Source organism: Protopterus annectens, chromosome 1.part2 (genome assembly GCF_019279795.1).
Source record: "Protopterus annectens isolate FY-2018-M chromosome 1.part2, PAN1.0, whole genome shotgun sequence".
Taxonomy (NCBI): Eukaryota; Metazoa; Chordata; order Ceratodontiformes; family Protopteridae; genus Protopterus; species Protopterus annectens.
This window is the reverse complement of record NC_056727.1, coordinates 935,431,937-935,453,867: the sequence shown is the minus strand read 5'-3', so window position 1 is coordinate 935,453,867 and position 21,931 is coordinate 935,431,937. Positions and strand designations below refer to the sequence as shown.

The following is a 21,931-nucleotide window of genomic DNA, read 5'->3' as shown; positions in this document are numbered from 1 at the left end:
TAATCACATCCCCACAGTAGTCAGGAAATCCTTCTATGTGGCACACCTCATCACAAAAGGTGTCTCATGCAGAATAGAAGAGGACATTGTTCCCCTCTTCTCATCACTTACTAGATCCATAATGGAGTGCAATGCCCCTTTTGCTATGTACCTCACAAGACATGTACAACAACTGGAAAGCCTACAGCAATACCTCACAAAGAGCATTAGTGGCCTGAATTACATGCCATACACAGACCATCTCAAAATGCTCCAGCTGTACTCTCTCACATATCGCCTACTCAATGGTGATATCTGCCTAACATACAAAGCTATGTCAAACACAGAGCTGTTGGACATGCTCCATGTAAAACACTCACAATTCCTCTGATCTACGGCCCCAAAATCATGAGTGAAATACAAAAGAAGGGGTGTATCCATTTACCTTATGGATACCCACACCTTCAGGTTAGTGGCACAGCATGAGGCCTTGGAGACCATGCAAGTGCAACTAACATTGGGCAAAGCTGCTTATCAGATTGTAGCCTGCTACAGATCACCTACCTTGTCTCAGGAACCTCACTCAGTATTCCTGAGAACAGTGGAAAATATAAAGATCCTATCAAACACCATTATATGAGGAGATTACAACTACCCAAACATTGAGTGGGAGAATTACTTGTGTACAACGTCCTTTGCCCAATGTTTCCTAGAGTTTAAAAACTCAAATGCCCTGGAACAGCTGGTCACCATGCCCACTAGAGGTGACAACATACTGGACCTGATCATCACCAACATGGGGTACCAGTGTTCCACGACAGAGATAAACCCCTCGCTGGAAATATCAGGTCATAAAGTAATCACAGTGGACATCCACATCCTGCCCCCCCACTCAAGGAAACCACTGTGAAGACATTTTCAAAAGCAAACTGCACACTTCCCAAGACCAAAGTGGAAAGTTCCAAAGCCCCCTTGCTATAGGATAATTCTATACAATCTGCTGAATCATTTACAAGTGCATTCTATGAGCATCTGCAGGGATGCAGGGATCAAGACATGCCAAATAAAATCAAGATGCACTCCTCCAAAAATAAGAAACCAATCTGGTGGTCGTCACCCATAAAAAAGCTATACAACAGAAGGAGGAAACGAACACATGATAGAGCAAACTTCACAAAAGAAAAGACATCACTGATCATTATTAGGAAGACACAATGATCTCTCATAAAATAATCCAAGGCCAGTTTCTAAAGACAAATTGCCAAGGAATGTAAGAATAACAACCACAAAGCCTTCGTTAGCTATATCAAACATTTAGGTGGCAACTTCCAAATATGCTGTCAGCTACTGACAAATGGCAACAAATACACTGAACCAACTTACATTGCCCACATCCTGGGGGACAGGTTCAGTGCAAACTCCACCACCATCACCCCCAAAAGGGACTGTGTCCATCCCAGAAGAATGCAGAGCCCCAGACCTTATGGACATGCAGGTAAAGACAGCCCTCTCCAAAGCTAAGAACACAGCATCAATGGGACAGGATGGAGTTCCAGGCTGCATCTTACACCAGCCCCAAAAGGAACTACACCCTCACCTACATTCACTGTCCAGACTCAACCTTACCACAGGCTATGTACCCAAAGAATGGCATACACCAACAGTCATCCAGCTCCACAAAGGGGGTGCAACAATAGAACCTGGAAACCATTGCCCTATAGGTCTAATCAGCCTGGTCAGCAAAGCTATGGAGCAAATTATCATGGAACCCATAAACAGAGACATTGGGGACCTCCAGACACTGGACTGTACCCAACTTGGCATTGTTAAAGGCAGATCCTGCCTCCTAAATCTAGTTGACTCATTTGAAACAGTTACCAAGGACATAGATGGAGGTGAAAGTAGTCCACACAGACCACCTGGACCTCACCAAGGACTTTCAACACCATTCCCCACTTTGTCATCATGGACAAGCTTACCAGCTTGAACATTAACAGCTATGTCACAGGATGGGTGGGCAACTGGCTCAAAGATCAAACACACAAGTTCAGAGTTGCGGGTGCCATGTCCGACTATAAACCAGTCACAAATGGCATCCCACAGGTCTTGGTCCTAGGACACCACCTGTTCAGTAGATACTGCTCAGAGGTACAGGCAAGCATGGGAGGAGTATGGCTGAACAGGTTTGCAGATGACTGCTAACTGTGGTCCATAATCGACTCTACGGCTGACACAGACATCCTCCAGAAGGCTTTTACAGAGACAGATACCTGGTGTCAAAACAATGCCCTCAAGCAGAATGCCAAAGAATGCATAGTCATCCCCTTTGGATAAAACAAATTGCACACAAATGACCACATAGGTGGTAATCCAGTATGCACGGAGAAAGTAATTATGGCTCTGGGGACCCAGGGAGATAGTAAACTCTCCTTTGATGATCACATGGCCAAAGTGTTTAGAAATTCCTTCTATGTAGCCCACCTAATGTCATCTAATGTAACCCACTTTGTCTAGTCGGATGATGTCACCATCCTACAAATATACCTGTGGAAAGGAGAACTCACAGTAATGTGTATAGCATGTTGTGTAAATGCATACTCCTCTATTATCATAAAGTGGTTAGGTAGGGGTTTGAATCCTGCACTTGACAACTGTGTGTGTGTGTGTGTGTGTGTGTGTGTGTGTGTGTGTGTGTGTGTGTGTGTGTGTGTGTGTGTGTGATCTCCTTTGAGAGGAACAACCTTTTTGGAGACTACTAAAACACCTTAAAAGTGGTATACTTATCTTTGTCAAGTCTGATAATGTCACCATCCTACAAATATACCTGTGGAAAGAGAAGCCTCCAGTAATGTATATAGCATGTTGTATTAATGCGTACTTCTCTAGTATCATGAAGTAGTTAGGTAGGGATTTGAATCCTGTACTTGACAAGTGTGTGTGTTTGTGTGTGATCTCCTTGGAGAGGAGCAACCTTTTTGGAGACTACTAAAACACCTTAAAAGTGGTATACTTATCGTTGTCAAGTCTGATGATGTCACCATCCTACAAATATACTTGTAGGAAAGACAGCTCCCAATAATGTGTATAGCACATCGTGTTACTGCTTACTCCTCTAGTATCATAAAGTAGTTAGGTAGGGGTTTGAATCCTGCACTTGACAACTGTGTGTTTGTGTGTGATCTCCTTGGAGAGGAGCAACCTTTTTGGAGAGTAGTAAAACACCTTAAAAGTGGTATACTTATCTTTGTCAAGTCTGATGATGTCACCATCCTACAAATATACCTGTGGGAAAGAGAGCTCCCAGTAAGGTGTATAGCGCGTCATGTTAATGCGTGCTCCTCTAGTATCATAAAGTAGCTGGGTAGGAGTTTGAATCCTGCACTTGACAACTGTGTGTGTTTCTGTGTGATCTCCTTGAAGAGGAGCAACCTTTTTGGAGAGTAGTAAAACATCTTAAAAGTGGTATACTTATCTTTGTCAAGTCTGATGATGTCACCATCCTACAAATATACCTGTGGAAAAGAGGGCTCCCAGTAATGTATATAGCGCGTCGTGTTAATACATACTTCTCTAGTATCATAAAGTAGTTAGGTAGGGGTTTGAATCCTGCACTTGACAACTGTTTGTGTGGGATCTCCTTGGAGAAGAGCAACCTTACTGGAGAGTAGTAAAACACCTTAAAAGTTGTATACTTATCTTTGTCAAGTCTGATGATGTCACCATCCTACAAATATACCTGTGGAAAGGAAAACTTCCAGTAATGTGTATAGCACGTCCTGTTAATGTGTACTGCTCTATTGTCATACAGTAGTTAGATAGGGGGTTGAATCCTGCACTGGGTGTGTGTGTTCTCTATGTGTGTGACACTGTTTGTCAATGTGTTGTGGGTTTTGCTTTTACTACAGTATGACAACAGTATGTGCATTGCACATGTCAGGTAGCTGTGTGGCAAATACATATACGTACATGTGACCTCAATTATTTCATAGGTGGGAATCCTGCTTTCTCCAAGAACACATCTGTCATATTTGCCAGAGTGTGCTGCCGCTTTCCAGACCTTAGGTCACATCTGTATGCTTGTGACAAGCCCAGCCACTGCAGTGATCCCTGGCCTAGGTCATCCGTGTCACACACACTCATTACGGTTTCTATTGAATAGTGTGAGTGAGGGTTTATGGCTGAGGTATATTTCAGACCTGTTCAAACGCAACAGAGTTTGTCAATGATTGCTATTCATTATAGGTGTACAACAACCTTTGTGGATATGCATGCAGACCCCTTATTGCTTATGTGATCCACCGAGGGATTTCAAAATACCTTTGGAAATGTGATTACCAAAGGAGAGATGATGTAACACTTGGCTGCATGTACACATCGGTACCTGTTCAACATGTTGGTGGCTACTACCTATGTGTTACTGTGGGGATACTATGTTTTGTAAAGGTGGATGACTATGCTTTAGTTGGCTTATAGCTTTACAGCATGGGTTTGACAACAGGTATCTGTCTGTATGATACCCTTGTGGAGGATGTGTGTGTCATCTGGAGAATGCATTATAGGCCACAGTATGCATTTCCAGAAGTGGACGGACATATGCCTACTGTGATTGCTTGTACCTAAGAGAGCTATAAGCCAAACAGGAGTGGTCTCAGGAATGGGTGCAGGTGAATACCACTGGTTACTGGCATAGTATAGTACCTGAAGGATCCAAATGTTACTGTGTGTCCTACATCTGTGTGCCAGCTGTCAAGACATCATCTAACAATTGTTTATGGTCAGGCTGTTGAGGTTATGTATACTACCAGAATGCAAAACAATGACAGATAGTAACAGTATCACCCACAGCATAGTGTCAAACCATGTCATACACACATGTGTACTCAAGTTCCACAATGTGTGTAGTACAATGCATACTGGCCACCAATAGAAACTATGGAGTGTTACTGTGTAATACAGGGCATGTCACCCTGCCCATGTGTCCACTATGCACGTACATGCAGACAGTGCACCTCCACCATGTTCACAAATGTACACCTGCAAATCTTTGCTACACACATCCCACACGTACTGTCCACTCTCTAACACATGCTGCCAATACTACACACATCAGCTAAGTGACACATGGGCGGACAATACGCTATTGGAACTAACACTGGTGTAAACAATACTACATTGACAATCATAGCTTTAATGCATCATGCCTGCTCAGCTACACCTTCAAGGATATCATTACACTTTACTGCTGACAACATGCTAACATTGCTATACTGCTATAAAGTCACCCTATGCATCAGCACCATGGTAGCCTGTTCCTGCATAGGATGTGTTGTTGGTTTGCCAGAGGCCTACATTGAGCTATACAATCGACATGTATGTGTGTGTGTGTGTGTGTGTGTGTGTGTGTGTGTGTGTGTGTGTGTGTGTGTGTGTGTGTGTGTGTGTGTGTGTGTGTGTGTGTGTGAGGGCCAAGAGTACTGCTATGGGCCAATGTTGATGTAATGTGTGCGGGTATGTGTTAGCCCTAGGTGTCTGGTTTATGTGTGTGTGTGTCTGCATGCACACAGATCCACCATGTGGCTGCCATATACAGGGATTTGTGGGACAGCCATAGACTGTACCTGCCAGGCTTTACAGATCACCGTCTCTGGCCACGGATATGGTACCTGTGCCTGGCAGGTGTGCTACTGACAGTATCAGGTACTAAGCCAGACTGGATACTATTCTTAGAGATGGACAGTTGTACACTGGACCCAGGTCCCTGCTGGGACTGCCCAGAGCCATGTGCACATGGTCTTCTAGGACGGTCTATGGACAGCCCACCCCCAACATTGCTGGGGCTGGTACTGGCACTACGGGAGTGGCTGTGACTTGAGGTTCGTCCGTGGTGACTGCCAGCTGCTGATGTTGCTGGCATACGTCCACGTCGACGTCTCAACCATCCTGCACTGTCCTGACACATGGACATGACATTGCGGAAGACATCTAATATCTCACCCCAACGTCTATCAGTGACCTCAGTGTAATTACGGATGGCACCTGCTAGGTTACGAATACTGTCAATTACAGCGGTGTTATGTACCCTCTGTGCCCTTAGTCCCTGTCTGGTGTACCGTTACATACATGCCTGTGCCTCCATGACAGCCTGGAACATGAGTGAGGTTGTAAGACCTGTGGCACATCTGTCAGGGGCATGATGAGCAGCAGTGCTCTGACGAGAACCCCTGGACATCTGCCTATGTGGTACCGTTCCAGACATCTGGGTATGGCTGCTGTGTCGGGATGCATGTGCCATACATACCACACTGTCCTGGCCAATGCCGACTGTACACTGTCCTTCAGCTAAGGGCATTGGTGATGGATGTATTGGCAGTATGACTGTATGCATGGATGGGATGGACACTTGTGTACTGTCGATTGGTGGCTCAACGACAGACCCCGGCAAACATGCCTGTGCATCAACACACCTATCCTCATTATCACTATTTGGCTCAGTGACATCAGGTTCCCTGCTGCAGTGAACCAGCCCAGCCTCAGCACCTGTGAGAGTAAGACAGGAAACACACTTTACGATCTGTACATGATGTCGGAACACATGCACACATGCACACATGCACACAAATACACTCCTCACTAAAGCAGACACACATGCACACACACACACACACACACACACACACACACACACACACACACACACACACACACACACACACACACACACACACACACACACACACACACACACACACCACCAGCAATCCAGAACATACTCAATAGCAGTTGATGGTGGGGTACAGTATCACAAGCCAAACAGTCATATCACACGTGTCAGCATGCGGGATGTGTGTTGCTCAACAGCATGCGGTGCAAGTGTAGACAGCCCTTGCTAGTAACAGTATACATGGGTTTGATGCATGTGTGTTGTTGTACAGTGATTGGCCTCACCCTGGAACGCAATGTGTACATGGACACAACATTGCTGTGCAAGTATTAAAAGCTCTGCAATGTCCTGTGCACCATCACTCACAGGTATACATACCATGGCTGGATGTGTATCTGTGTGTCACATAGATATCCATTTCTGATTAGAACGTCTTTGTCTTTAGCAGATATTTGTAGACACAGGTTTAGCACATGCATGCTATGTATACACACAGGATGAGTGATGCATGTATACCTGATGGAATACCATTGCTCAACATAGCCATTGTACAGTCGTTATGGTGAGTGTAGGACATATTGTGGACATGCCAGTGCCAGCCATGACATGGCATGCTACAACACAACTGCAACATTAAACATCACACATACCCAATGTGTGTCATGTGACCTATACACTCAATAGCATTACAAGACATATATGTGTCACTTTGTACAAATGGTGATTGCTATGCATATTGTGTATAGGTGCATATGTTTGCACACACACAACATTGAGGTGCATAGCAATGAATGCTATGTGTAGTACTGTGGTTACTGTAACTGGATGGGGTGTAGTACCATGAGCCATCATCATGCAGCATCATGTGGTCACTCAAGGCTACTAATGTGTGCCAGACCGGCACCTAGCATGCTGTACCTGAACTGCAGTACCATGGCTACATTCACCATTTCACACCCAGTTGTTACATGGGTTTGTATGGGTTTGTAAGGTGCCCAATAGGGAGCATTGCCTAACATGAATGTGTTATGTGTTGAAGAGTGCCACACAGCCCCATGATAGGCCACTACCCCTCAGGTATATTATGTGTGCTGTGTGGATGACATTTGGGATACTGGAGTGAAACCTTACAGCGGGTGTCTGAATACGCCATGTGTAGAATATTAACGTGTACTGCATATGACAAAGTTGTGTATGCTGTGTGCATGTGTATCGACTATGCCTATCCAATGTCCACTACAGTGGGATGCTCTGTGTATTGCATGTGTTTGAGGCAGCTACTCATGTTACTGAGATGTGCATAGTCTCACAGCAAACATGCACAGCATGCATTATGCGTAGGTGTGTTACGTGTACATGGCCTACACCTCACCTATGACATGCACATTTAATTTGCAATATTAAATGTAGAACACACTCACCAGCATGGGTCTGCTGCCTTGCTGTCACACTAGAGGGACCTACAAGGATATGAGACAGTTTGTCAGTGGCAACAACTGTGGCATTGCTACTGTGGGTTTGCAGTCTTACAGTAGTACAACGGTTGACAGTCACAGGCCTACAGATTATGTTCCAAATTATCAGTATTGCACAACACCAGGCTCCACATCTTCTAACTACACAGTACATATCTCACATATGCATGATTTACCAATAGAGATAACAGTAGTCTACAGATATGTCATGTTACCTGCGTGCTCCGTGTCAACTCGCTGGGTGGCTCCGGCCTCCATGATGATACATGTTTGCTGTTGTTGGTGTTGGCCAGGAGCCACCAGGCTCAGGAGCAGCTCCTCCACTCTGGTGAGGGGGGGATGGATGGCTACCCCACCTGTGGCAAGCTGTTGTCTACGGACATCAGACGCACACTGCGGGACATGTCTAAGTAAATCACTGCAGTGATGGTGTACCTGCTCATAGGTCCGGTTATGCATGCCTATGTCATTTACCCTATGGACAACATCTTGTCACAGTGCAGTCCGCTCATGCTGGTCCTGGCTGGTTCTTGAGAACAGCAGGGTGTAGTGCTGAACCAGGCTGGTTGTTATTTGTTCATCCTCTGCTAGGCTATAGGTAGGGTTGTGATGGTGATCCATGACCCTGGAAGACAATGAAACAATATGTGTGAGCAAGTCACGTGGCACACTTAACATTCTAAAGTACAGATATCACTGAACTGACATATATAGCAACCTATTGGCTGTCAGAGGATACACACTTTCAATACTACATATCAGTGCTCAACCCACAATTGCCTGACAGCGCCTGGCATGCTCTATATATCAAACCATGTTCTGCACAGCAACAAAGAGAAACCAGTATGTAAGACTATACAACAGTACATGGCACACTGTATGCAACACAATGCACCACCTAGCCACAGGAGGTATATATCAAGCTAATGCATAAAGAAATATGTCATCCATTGCAATGATTGTAAAGTCCAGTTACAGTATTACCAGTATACCACACTAGTTGTTGATGGCAAACCCCTGCCTAACATATGTGCACATTCGTTAATATAGGTGGCATACTGCTGTACTAGACTATACATGTTGCTAGATATGCACTTATATCCTGTAACACACATATGACCAAGGGCATGTTACAGGCATACCCACACACACATCAGACATACATATAAGACACAAAGGTATGGCAACCTAGATGAGCTTTACCTGTGTACCATACAGTACTGTGTGTCAGTACTTACAAAACCTTATGCCTGAGGTATGTAATCTGTGAGGACTACAGGGAAAACACAAAACAGTGGTTCCAAGCAATGTGGACATACACCATACCGTGCTGTTTAGGCCTACTGTTTAGGTAGTACTACAGTTCATACGGGATTTGGATTCACCAGCAGTACCAATCAATAAGCATACATGTACTGCTTTAGCCTGCAATGGCACACTCCAGTCAACACCAAGGGACTACGTCAGACCATATGCCATACTGCTTTTTCTGCCTAGCAATAGCATACACATCTTTTGCTGGGATCAGAGCTAGGACACAAAATACCATGACATAAACAGTTTCCCACTAAGCTATCTCACATATACAGAACTTTGACACATTCACCAACACATTCACCATCACACTCAGTCAACCTCAGATAGCAATTATTGCAACAAGTACATGTGGGTGTGTATCAATTCATAGGTAGGTAATAGGCTATTGGCACTAGGGCCTATAGAAGCCTAAACATATGCTACCCTGGCCTTTGACACACATGTAATTTAATTTCATGTGCCCCTGTCAAGCAGAGCCACAGAGGTGATTCCCAGGGTGCATTTCCTATCTCCCATCCAATCAACAGGATTATTCATGATGAATGAGGAGCTTTGTTTGCTATTGATAGGTGGTTTGTTCCAGAGTATGGGATGTCTCTGAGATAGGAATCTATCCCTCCATCATGTTCTGTTTATTGAGGTGACAAGGTTTAGGTCCCTAGAGCGTGTAGTTCGTAGGGATTGTGATCTGTTTATGTGGAGCATGTCCAACAGCTCTGGGTTTGACATAGCTTTGTATGTTAGGCAGAGGTCACCTCTGGGTAGGCAGTATGCAACACAGTCTAGCTGTGGTTTTGTGGGATGGTCTGCATAGGGCATCTGTTTGAGGCTGGTATTACTCTTTGTGTGGTATGTCTGTGGCCTTTCCAGTTGCTGTAGATGTCTTGTGAGGTACATACCAAATGGGGCATTGTACTCTATAATGGGTTTTATGAGTGATGAGTAGAGGGGAACACTGACCTATATTTCCCTGGATGACACACCTTATGTGATGAGGTGTGCCACGTAGACAGATTACATGACTAGTGTGGCACTGTGATTATCACAGGGGAGACTACTGTCCACCTGTGTCCCATGGTCTCTTATCACACTTTCAGTGTTAAGTAGACTACCACCTATGTGGTAGTTCATGGGTACAGAGTTTTTGCCAGAAGGGATGCCAATGCAGTTTCAACATTGAGCTTGAGTCCATGGCTTTGTAACCAGGCATCTGTCACAGTAACTATGACCCTGTCTCTCTCTCTCTATAGATATATATATATATATATATATATATATATATATATATACACACACACACACACATACATACATATAAACATCCATTGGTGTACATGTGGATATACATATAGGCACATGTACAGTCCACATTTCATGGTGGGAATATCAATTATGCAAAGGTTGTGAGGTATACAGTTATGTAATAATATCGCTCAGTCTTGTGCTGAATGCATTGAAGGTGTTCTCAGCCCATGTAGCTTTAGCAGGCCTCACTGGCTGCAACACTGCAAACCTGACAAATCATACCCACAGCGTTTAACCACCACATGTCATATACCAGCACTGTATGCTGTCTTGTTTGCCACACACTACAACCTACATAGAAATATGCACATAACAACCTTCACAGTTGCAGTATGTCCCTTGCTCTATGCACATGTACAGATGCTAATATATCTGACACAGAAAGATCTCTCTGTATGTGTGTGCCATACACACACAAGGTCCACACTGTTGTAAGTCCATGGACCTCACGGCTGACCTGTTGTACCTTGCTGCAACATGAACAGGTTTCACATGTGAGTACACAGTAATATTAGAGGGTGTATATGTAGCTGCAAATGCAAGTAGAGTCTGCTTTTATAGGTATCTGCACATGTGCATGTGATGGCCACTGCACCAACTGGTGGCCACAATTTGGTAATTGCATGCAGCCTGCTGTGTGGTGAATGCAGTACTCACTGTCATAGCAACCCAATGCTATAAATTTCTAAGTCAGGTAGGCATAGCCCTCTCAGCTTTCCAAAGTGGGGACCATGCTTGTTTGCTGTGGACACGGTTGTGTAAGTCAGAAGGTTGGTATACTTCTTATATCTGAAGCTAGGGGTGTAGCCAGTGATTTGAATATTGTACTCAGACCTGAATGTTGCCACTTCCAGTACACAGTTGTCAGTGTAGAATTGTACTCACCCCTACAAATACTGACACAGGATACATGGGAGTATGTAGTTTCTTTTCTACTTATACAATTAGCTGCCATACATAAGTAGTTATTGAGATGTATTCATTTGGCACATGAACTGTTTGTGAACTGCTATACTGTGAATATTAATGTACTCACTTCTGCACAGTTTCTGCTTTTTTATTGTTGACATTAGCACAGTACTGAGTATGCCTACCTACATCCTTGGTGGACCCTGAACACACAGGTATTTTGTACATTTGGGTGGGGATTGTCCTGCTATGATACTGTGTGGGGGTTGTAAAGTGCTGCTGTAACATTATTTACTGCTAGAATGGCTGGTTCTGTTACCATAGTCATGTATGCAATTCCACAACAACTGCTGGTAAAGTTCCACAGAGCAGGTTTTTTGTTATGGCATTCCTATCTTTCCTTTACATTCACTCATTCTGATGCATGATATATATATTTCAGCAACAACCTGCTGTATATCTATTGTGGCTTAGTGGTACTTCATGCAGTCTAGTGAGTCCAAGGTCTGGGGTTTGAGACTGACAGAGGTGTTTTATTTTGCTGCTGAGCAAAACAAGGGCCCTCACATGCAGGCTGACTAAGGCACTTTTAAGCAGTTGTAAGCGGGTTTGCGCAGGTTTGCGCAAAGCTTAGCAATACTTAGCTAAGCGCACACTTGCACAAACCCACTAACTACTGCTTAAAAGTGCTTAATCCCGCTAACCCCCGCGCTCATTTCTTTGAAAGAAAAGAAAATGGGGAGATAAGAAGGTGGTGAAAAAGGGACACAAAGAGGGAAAGACAGTGGGGAAAGCTCGGGATGTGCAGGATGGGTGTAGGGAAGGTCCATAGCTGCCCATTTCTTTAACAGCAACAGCTGTGCATATGCTAGAAATTTGGAGGGAAATATGAAACCTACCTCCCCTGAGAGAGGGTTGAGGAAAACAAAGTATGTTGTACTGCCAATTAAATATCAGTTTATGTGTCCAGCGGACATGTATGCAAAATGGGCAGCTATGTATGGGGCATAATTTTTTTTGGGAGCAGATTGCCCTTTTTTTTTTCAGGTGAGAGTGGAATGTGGGGTAGGGGAAATGGGTATATTTGGGGAGGTAGGTTGGGGAGGTAAATAGACAAGACAAACAAGACACATACAGGAGCAGAATATGACACATGTGGTGGGTGAACACCATTGACGAGGAAGGATGTTTGGAAATCACAAGCCCATGAGCCTACAGATGGCAACAGTGGAACTGAGATCCCCACCCATGGGCAGTCACCACTGCACCTTCACAGCCCAGAGGATGGCTGTGCTGGGGGCTGTGTAGGAGGGGCAGGCTCATCCATGAGTCGCGCAACACGTGCCTCAAGCTGACATAGAGGATCAGCGACTGAACGCTCGATCTCCCTATGCACCACAGCCCGGACCGTTCAGAGGGTGATAGGTGGCCCTCCTCCAGCCACACTTGCACGGGGGAGATGAGCCCCATCCACTGCAGCGCTTCCACCTGAAGGTGGTACAGGGCCAACGGAGGAGGAGGTCCCAGGCTGGGCACCAGACCTGCTGGTGCCAGGTGCCATCGCCAGCTGAGGTGGGACAGGTGGGTCTGCTGGGACCGGCCTTCCCATACGTTCTATGTTTAGGAGGATTTAATGACAATATGGGTTGTTAACAGCTAACAGCATTCCAAATTAGTTGTAACAGCATGCAGTAGTATTCCCATTAACCCAATACACCAGAGTTCCAACAGTTGAACAGCAAGCATAACACATGCTTATATAGAACAACAGTGGACATTCCAACAGCATGCAGCATTGATTGGTGGCAACAGGCCACCAAGATTGTGGTATTTGAACAGGGCACATGCATCAAAGTAAATGCAGATATTTATAAACCAATAGGACATATGTCCCAACAAATGTTTTGAGATTAGACATACCCATTGACATGTGGAATTGCATTGTTTATGCACATACATTAAGGTGTAAAAAGATACCTCCATTAACAACTTATATGTACTTATAGTTTACACTACATTCCTACTGACTGCAGGTATATATCCCCTACATGTATTATTACACTAGGCAATGTCCGTTAAATTGTGAAATGGGTTTTGCTAGTTCTTTATATACCTGACCTGTATCTGACATACAGACTGTCCAGGATGCAGATGTTACTGCTACATATTTATATATTTTATTTATATTTATATATCTACATATCTGGATGTGTTCAGGTAACATTATCAATTATATTTTAACAGCCCCCTACATTTCTAGCAGCACACTGACATTTCTGGGGAACACAATAACAAGCTACTCATGTGCCAGATTAACCTATACATGCCAGCCATTAACCAACAGTTGAGGACTGTATATATGCTTAACAGCTACTGGCACTCCCTTCATCCACTTTATATGGGCCTACCCAAGTGTGGGTTGACAGCGCTTAATACAACAGTACTATTTCTATAATGCAAGAGTACAACAACATATCGAAGAAAGTGACACGGACACACTCCAGGAATTAAACCTTTATTAATTACATTTCACACTTTTCTAGAGGCTCTCTCATTTATTTGATATTACAGTGCATGCAGAAGACTTATTCAAGACGTATTATACCTTTATTAATAGGTTACAATACTCTTTTTCATGCTCTCTCACTTATTTTATATAACATTACATGCAGAATAATTACTAACCTGCTGGTGGCACAGCCTTAGCAGCCTATCTGCAAAGGCTTGCTGATTCGCAGCATGGACACCTGCAGCTGTGAAGTAAATGAAGTGATAGTGAGACATATACCTATCCATAATATCGACTACAATAGCAATTCTTACATACTTCATTCCATGGCTACCTACTCAGTAGTGGGGCATTTTCCATCCCACGGGCCTCCTGTATCCACTGGTTCAGTCGGTCCTCCTTGTGTCTCTTCAGGTCTGAGTAGTGGTGTCTGACCTGCTCACCAGTCCGAGGGACGCCTGTGGCACTGGTGAGATCATGTGCTAGACGGTTCCAGGCTTCCGCTTTGTATTCAGTGCCCTGGAACTGGCCCTGCAGGAGTCTGTCATCATGATTATGGATGAGGAGCCAAACCATCACTTTTGACTCCTCAATGCCCCACCGTTGCACTCGAAAGCGAGAGCCCTCTCCAACACCAGCCATGCTGCCTGCAGATGGGAGCTACAACCAGTTATGGCAAGTATTCCTGCCTATGGGGCTTAAATATGCCTCATTTCTCGCACTTATTTGTGATTGACCGGTTTTGAAAATCTCAGCTGAGAGCACACCTGCTTAGCACTGGGTAAACTTTCATTAATATGTATGTATGTGTTGAAAGTGCATGCATATCAAAAGCTGTCATGGCTTAGTGGTTCAGTACTGTGATTATGGTGCACAGTATCCTGGGTTCGAGGCCTGTCATTGCTTTTTATTTTACTACTGGCCAGGCCAGCTAGGAGGTGTGGCTGTGTTTAGCTGATTTTGCTCAGCTTTGCCCAACGTTGCTCTACGTTGCTCTATGGTGCTCTACATTGCCCGACATTGCGCTAGTTAGTGCGGTGTGCAGCTACGTGCAAACATGTTTTGTTTGCGGTAGTTGGTGTGATGCGCAGCTCCGCGCAAAGCTATTGCACTAGTTAAAGCAGTGCTAAGCTATGAGCAATTATACTTAAATGTGCTTAATACTGGTAAACTTTGCGTAGCAGTGCTTCACATAGCTTAAGATACGTTACTTATGCATTCATCAGTATGCATAACCATTTCACCTTCTTATATATATATATATATATATATATATATAATATCGTTCACTACTACATAGGCCATTTCAATGCTTTCTACTAAAATTTAAAAGATAAATGTCAGGAATTATTTTTCTATACAGATTTCCTACAGAAAATAGAAAGGGGAGTGGTGGGACTCAAACCGGGAATGCCTCCTCTTTGTGAGAAGGCTCTACAACTTAACGCTATTGCTATTTGGCTTAATTTGCATATAAGTTTCTTATTATCCTCTTCAATCTCTAAACTGCTAACTGTAGCTAAGCAATGGGCAAACACACGCAAATACGGGCAGCTATTTTGGGAATAATAAAAATAAAGAAATAAAAGTTTTACATTTTATAATTGTACAGGGGGTTAGAATGTGGAGGAGTGTAGTGTTGGGTATGTACACATTTGAGTGGACTCGCTCATGTCAGTTGACATTTGCCGATTGAGGGACTTGCAGGTGCGTGGATTTTTGGACTGCTCGGCAGTCCGACACGCCCCCTGCACTCGTACACGCTCTGTGTTAGCCTTAGAGTTGAGTCAGCATGCCCTCATGAATATGCATGGCACTCTGACCTCTTCCTCTTAGGCTGCAATTTCCATGTAAGACTTATTTAATCTTACACGGAGGATTAGTGAATCCCGGCCTTATAGTTTTCTCAGCATTGCAACTTGCAGCTGAACAGATCATGTCTACTATTGCTTTAGAGTTCATTTCAGCTTAACTGTGATTTTCTGGATTCCCATTGATAGAGAGATAATAGTTCCTTCAGTTGAGAATCCATTTAACAAATTAAGACAAAAGCACTAAAAAACATTTTCCCACTTACCCCCCACATGGGGAGACCCCACCACATTCCCAACCTTAAATATTCCTACTCCAAGGTCACACAACAGTGGAGAAAAGGGAATATTCCACTGTATCTGAAAGTCCTTTCGGCCAATTTGTGCTCAACCAACCTACCTTCACTAAAATGACATGTTCCTGGATTTTCCCACTTGGCAGTTTCCACCAGAAATCCAATGCAGGAATCTGGTAATTAATACACTTCATCTCTATATTATATTTCTAATTGTTGTACCTAGAGCTTCCCATTCCAGTTCCAAGTAAAACTAGTCCAGTAATTTCATATAACAGCTTATCTTTGTTTTTGTTTTTTTTCCATATGTATCATATTCAGTTTCCTCTATTTAATTTTTCTTAAATAAATATTTATCAGATTCTGTTTATCACATCTCTTCAGCTTCCACAGTAAACTCTTATCTTTGTCTTGAAGTTCTTTCAAAGTGTAATATAAATTCAGAGAAGCAATAGTGTAAGACTGGGTGAATCATGTACAGACCATGCTTTTCCTCTGCCCTTTACAGCACTCCCCTCTCAGCAGCATTGAGACTGCTTCTTCATTTGCCAAACAAATTCCCATTATTTCCACCAGTAATTCCATCTGGATATGTCCTCCACCATAATAAGCGTGCATACTTAAAAGTACCGACTTAACTAAAAACTTTATTTTGGAACAACATCACATAAGTGTTCCAAATCACCATTATTTTTGTAAGTATACATTTTCATTTTGGTCATCTTCATCTCTCTCCCCAGATTATATTTCTATACATCTGTCTTTGTTTTGTAAAATTAATTCATTCATCCTTGTTCCTCCCCTACAGATGTTTAGACTTATCTTTGCTCAGCGATAAAGCTTATCACTACAGAAGATCACACAAAGAATTATTGATATAACCGACCCACCTAGCTTCCTGTACTGTCACAGTCAGATAACCTACACTACTTTAAACTACCAGATGGAGTGTACTTTTACCTGCCTCCAGTATACTGTGTTCTGTGCTTTAATAACCACATTAATAATCAATCCAAACAATATTGGGTGCAATGGGTAACCTTGCTTTTCCCCATTTTTCATATCCACTATTTTCCTGATCCATTTCTTTACCAATTGGTAATGTTAGTTTTCTGCTGTAAACTTGATGCTCAGTTACAGACATTTCTTAAACCCATGGCTTTTGAAAATTCTGAGAAGTTCATACTGTAAGACATTACAGAAAGTGTTACAAATATTTTAGCTGAACAGTTTACCATCTTTACTGCAAATATTATCTACAATCTGTTCTATAATGAAAAGCAGTTCTCCTAATATCCATTAAGTTATTTGTGTCAAACACTTCTACCTTCAAAATTTCCATCACCACATTTGAAATATTTTCACTATTTAGCTTTTAGTCAGTATTCTATAACGCCAGTGGCCTTTATTATTTCAAACCTTCCTTATCATCATTTTTTCAGATAAAACATACATTTCAGTGAAATCCCCTATTTCTGTTTTCTTATCAGTTTGTTAAACTCCCAGACTATTAAAGCCTTCCTTTCACTAGATAAGCTTCTGCAGGATCTATAGTTTAAAGCATCCCTTCCTGACCAACTGTCCATGTTCATTATACTGATCACTGCCTCAGAAACCCTAGGTATATGAGTTATACCCTGATAAGGATATAACAGTGGACCAGCTTCCAAAGCTTCAATGGCACCTTCCATGTGCCCAGACCATTAGTCAGCTGGAACTGAGCTGAAGGGCACTGAGCCCTTCAAAGCTTTCCTGCCTCTGAAGAGCACTCCTCTAGCGTGCTCTTGAGGATTGACAGTCGGCAAATGCTATCCATTGCTGAATGGATACATTCCCTTTAGGGAAAAAATCCACTTTTTAATGTTATGACCTTTTCTTGCAATTATTTATGCTGGGAAAAGATTATTTTATAGACTATAATGTGACATTTCGTAACGTTTAAACAGGAACATTACTTTTGTGTTTTTGTGGAAAAAAATGTTAAAACTAATTTAAAAATACTTTTTCCTTGGAAAAATTGTTTTATTTTACTTTTGGGGAATGGGGTAAGTAGAAAAGTGCTTTTCATTCTGTTTTTTAGTGGAAAAAGTGACATTTTTACTACTTACCTGTTTTACCAACTACTGCTACCAGGCTTCCTCCTGGAATCAGTCATCTTTTCCATCTTTACCATGGAACAACATACCACTTCTTCAGTTATTCTTTTTCTAGCCACAAAAGGAAGAAAGTTAAGAAACAGCCTTTGCCTTTACAGCAGGTTGCTAATGTCCCTCAGCCACAGATGGGTAACTCTGCTGTGAACATTTATGGTTCCTCGGACCTTCTTTTTCCTTGGCTGTCTCTAGTGTAGTCCTTACTGCCACCATGGGCAGGGTGTTGGACATGCATTCTGTGGCTGTTGTAGTGCCCTTGGCAGGCAATAGATAACCACTTTTTTTGATCCTGGGACAAGGGGCAGGCAATACCACTCTGACTAGCCAGAATGGATTACCTGTTCCTAGGGGAAAAGTAGGTCTGCTTTGTCAGAAATTCCTGTCAAAAAAGAATCAAAAAGTTAGACATATGCCTTCTCCTACCTCAGTTACTTTGGATAAGAATGATTATTGTCCTTAGCTCAGAGTTTAGTTCAGGCTCTTGTTCTTTCTAGTTCTGTTGTTTCTGACAGGAGAAAAAAAAGTATTCTTCATTATCTGAAGAGGTTCAAATTTTTCAACCACAAAATGATTGTGAAGGGACAAGCTTTTTCTCCTCAGATTTCTGACTAAGATTCTGAGGAAAGTGTGGCTTCTGTTAGTCCATTTGAAGGAGCATCTTTTTTAAACTATTTCCAGAATGAATCAATTATTTCAGTGGAAACATTATGACATTCCACTGTCTCTAATGAAATATTATGATTTATTGCAGCTAGACTTTTCTGAACATACACCAGTTTTCCCTTTCCTTTCAGCATTGAAGGGTGTATTTGTTACAGACTGTCACATTGGAGGACATATTTGTTACAGACTGTAGGTTGCCTAATCTTCTGTCTTTGGCACCATAAACATTCTTGAAAAAAAAAACACATTTCCGAGCTGAGGGAGGAGAGACCACTTCTGTCACCCCTGAGTCAGCAGGTGCTAAATGACAAGAGGGAAAAGAGGAGTTTGATTTGGCAGATGAGGAGGAATCCCAAGGAAAGGGGGGAGAGACTCCCATGGCTAACTGTAACTATGATGAATTGCTTTCAAAACTGATTTGTCTGAAGCTTTTAGTTACCAAACAAAGAAATAGAGGTTCAGATTTTCTATAAGGATTAAAGGTTTGCCAAGATGGGAAGGGGGAGGATATTGCGGATAGTCATTCAAACTTGTTAGACTGTCCTTTATTCTGGGGGGGGGGGTCTTCCCTTCTAACCTCTATGCCATTGCTTTCTAAAGTCTGCTTACCAGCAGCTAGCTGTGCCTGCTTACTTTGCTTTTTGTAAAAGGGAGCAGGGGTAGCCTTAAACCCCTTGACAAACTGACAAGAAATGCTGAAAATTCTGTGAAACTCTCTGAATCAGTTTATCTCCCATATCACACTTTTTCAAGACCTCTGCAGCAAATGGTCCAAAAACTACCTCTCTGTCTAAGGGAAATTTCACAATTTCAGTTTTAACATGTTTCAGGAAGGATTTTGAGAGTACAACCATGAAAACCTCATATAACAGTTCCAGTGGTAGCAGCAATGGAAGGGAAATTGGCTGAATCATAACCACATTTTAAAAAGTGTCTAGTCACTTGAGACCTACAAGTGATAAGGTTACATAATGATGTTTTCCCACAGAAGAGGGAACAGATAAGGAGAACAGGAATAAAAAAAGAGCAGACAGCAATGGTGTAAATGGGAACACAAGCTGTAACATACTCTTTAGCATGGGTAACCTTAATTTTAAATTAGGTTAGGCCTGTTGTTGCAGCTGTTGATTTGGGGCAACTGTTCCTATCTGTAATGTTATTGTTAAAAATGTACACAGTTTTGTATGTTTGTTCTAAGTTAACAGGGGATTGGGGTGTTTTAAAATGTATTATGTTTTTTATTTGAGGGTTGTTATTAAAGCAGAATGTTTTATGAAATAGATTCAAATGGAGATGAGAAGAAACAACTATAAAAGATCAGTCTGCAAAACATTATTGTGTACATGTAAGATAAAAGTTGCAAATACACATTCAAAAAAGTAATATATAATAAATGGGAAAATAGCTTATCTTAATGTCTGCTCTATCGATAATATTGTGGGGGTGTAAATGACGTTACAAGTATAGACAAAAAATGAAAGAATATTGAATTATATTAAAAATGCAGAGTGCAAATAGCAATTCTGCAGGAGACACATTTGGAAAGAAATGAGCATGTGTATTTGACAAAGAAAGGATTTTAGAATGCCTATTCAGTAGAATACCAGGGACAAAAGAAACTGGATAATAGGCCTGAGTTTAGAAAGATTACTATTAAGCAAATATTTTGTGATTGTCACAAAAAGAAATATTACCAGCCCAGCTATCTGGAATTTTGTAAATAATTATACGTCATTTGTGAATATCAGCATGATGCAATTGTTTGTGTTACCACTATATTAGAACTGTATGTTATGTGTGTATCAAACTGCTGGTACAGAAGTATATGTTGAACAGGGTTTGTACAGTACTGAGCTTAAAAGATGTATCCACAGTGTACCCTACTATAACATAGAAGATTAACTTGCAAAATTTAGGAATAGTTGAGATTGAAGTACTTTGTTGCTAGGCCATAAACAAGAGATGCTATCTTTCAGTTTCAGTCAACTGGAGACAGGATGTCTATACTAGGGGACTCTCTGTGTTGCAGTGAAAGAGAGACAATTACTAGGCTTGAAATGTAGAAGTATTTTATTGTTTTAAGACTTCCAGGTTCTGCAAACATCTGAGGAAAATCCTTTATTTATGTATTTTTCACAGGGAGATGCTAAATGCTGGTAGTATTCTCTTGTTCTTTTATTATTTATGAAATATGTTTAAACCTTTCAATTGTGGCTGGTCTGTCTAGAGATATTTAAGCTCTTAGAGTACTTGCGTATCTATTTGGTGACACTGAGGGCCTTGCTCTTGGTCAAACTACCATTTGTATTAATAGTAACATTACACAGTAGGACTGGCCACACTTTGCTAAGGGCCTTAAAATAGCTGACAGGTAGTGGTTGGTGGCGGTGGAAACTACCTTATAGTCTGGGCAGAAGTGGGCATAGCTAGTAAACCTGTGCCAGCCTTTCCCAGGTATGTGTGTGTATAAATCAACTTCAAAGTGCGTGCATCAGCTACTTGGGCAGGGACATGAAGCACAGGTTGGACAGAGAGGGTGCTGGAGGTATTGGTTTGGCCACTCAGCTGAGATCTCAGCCCTATAGTTGTGCCATTGTGGAGTCTTATTGAGGATCTGAAGAAAGAGGGAGAAACCAGCCCCAGAGTGTCTGTTGTCTCTCTGTGCTCTTAAGGGAAATTGCACTTTACTGTGTGTGTACTTGTCATTCTCCCAGTGTGTACGTCCCCCACTGTTGCCAGTGGTGAGGATTGAGTCTCTTTGATTATTAGGCCAGTGCAGGGACATCACAGTGATAACTCCAGAGGAAAAAAAAACTTTAGCACAATGACTTAGGCAATAAAAAATAGGAAGGG

At 42.4% G+C, this 21,931-nt stretch overlaps 1 protein-coding gene across 1 annotated transcript in view; it reads left to right on the top strand.

Annotated features, from left to right (window-relative positions):
* The window catches only part of DNAH14 (dynein axonemal heavy chain 14), a 2,550,346-nt gene that overhangs the window by 1,574,259 nt on the left and 954,156 nt on the right, over positions 1 to 21,931 (top strand). Inside the window, 1 exon segment of the mRNA XM_044060213.1 lies at positions 13,186 to 13,200. Within this exon segment, the coding sequence (XP_043916148.1) occupies positions 13,186 to 13,200 (15 nt within the window).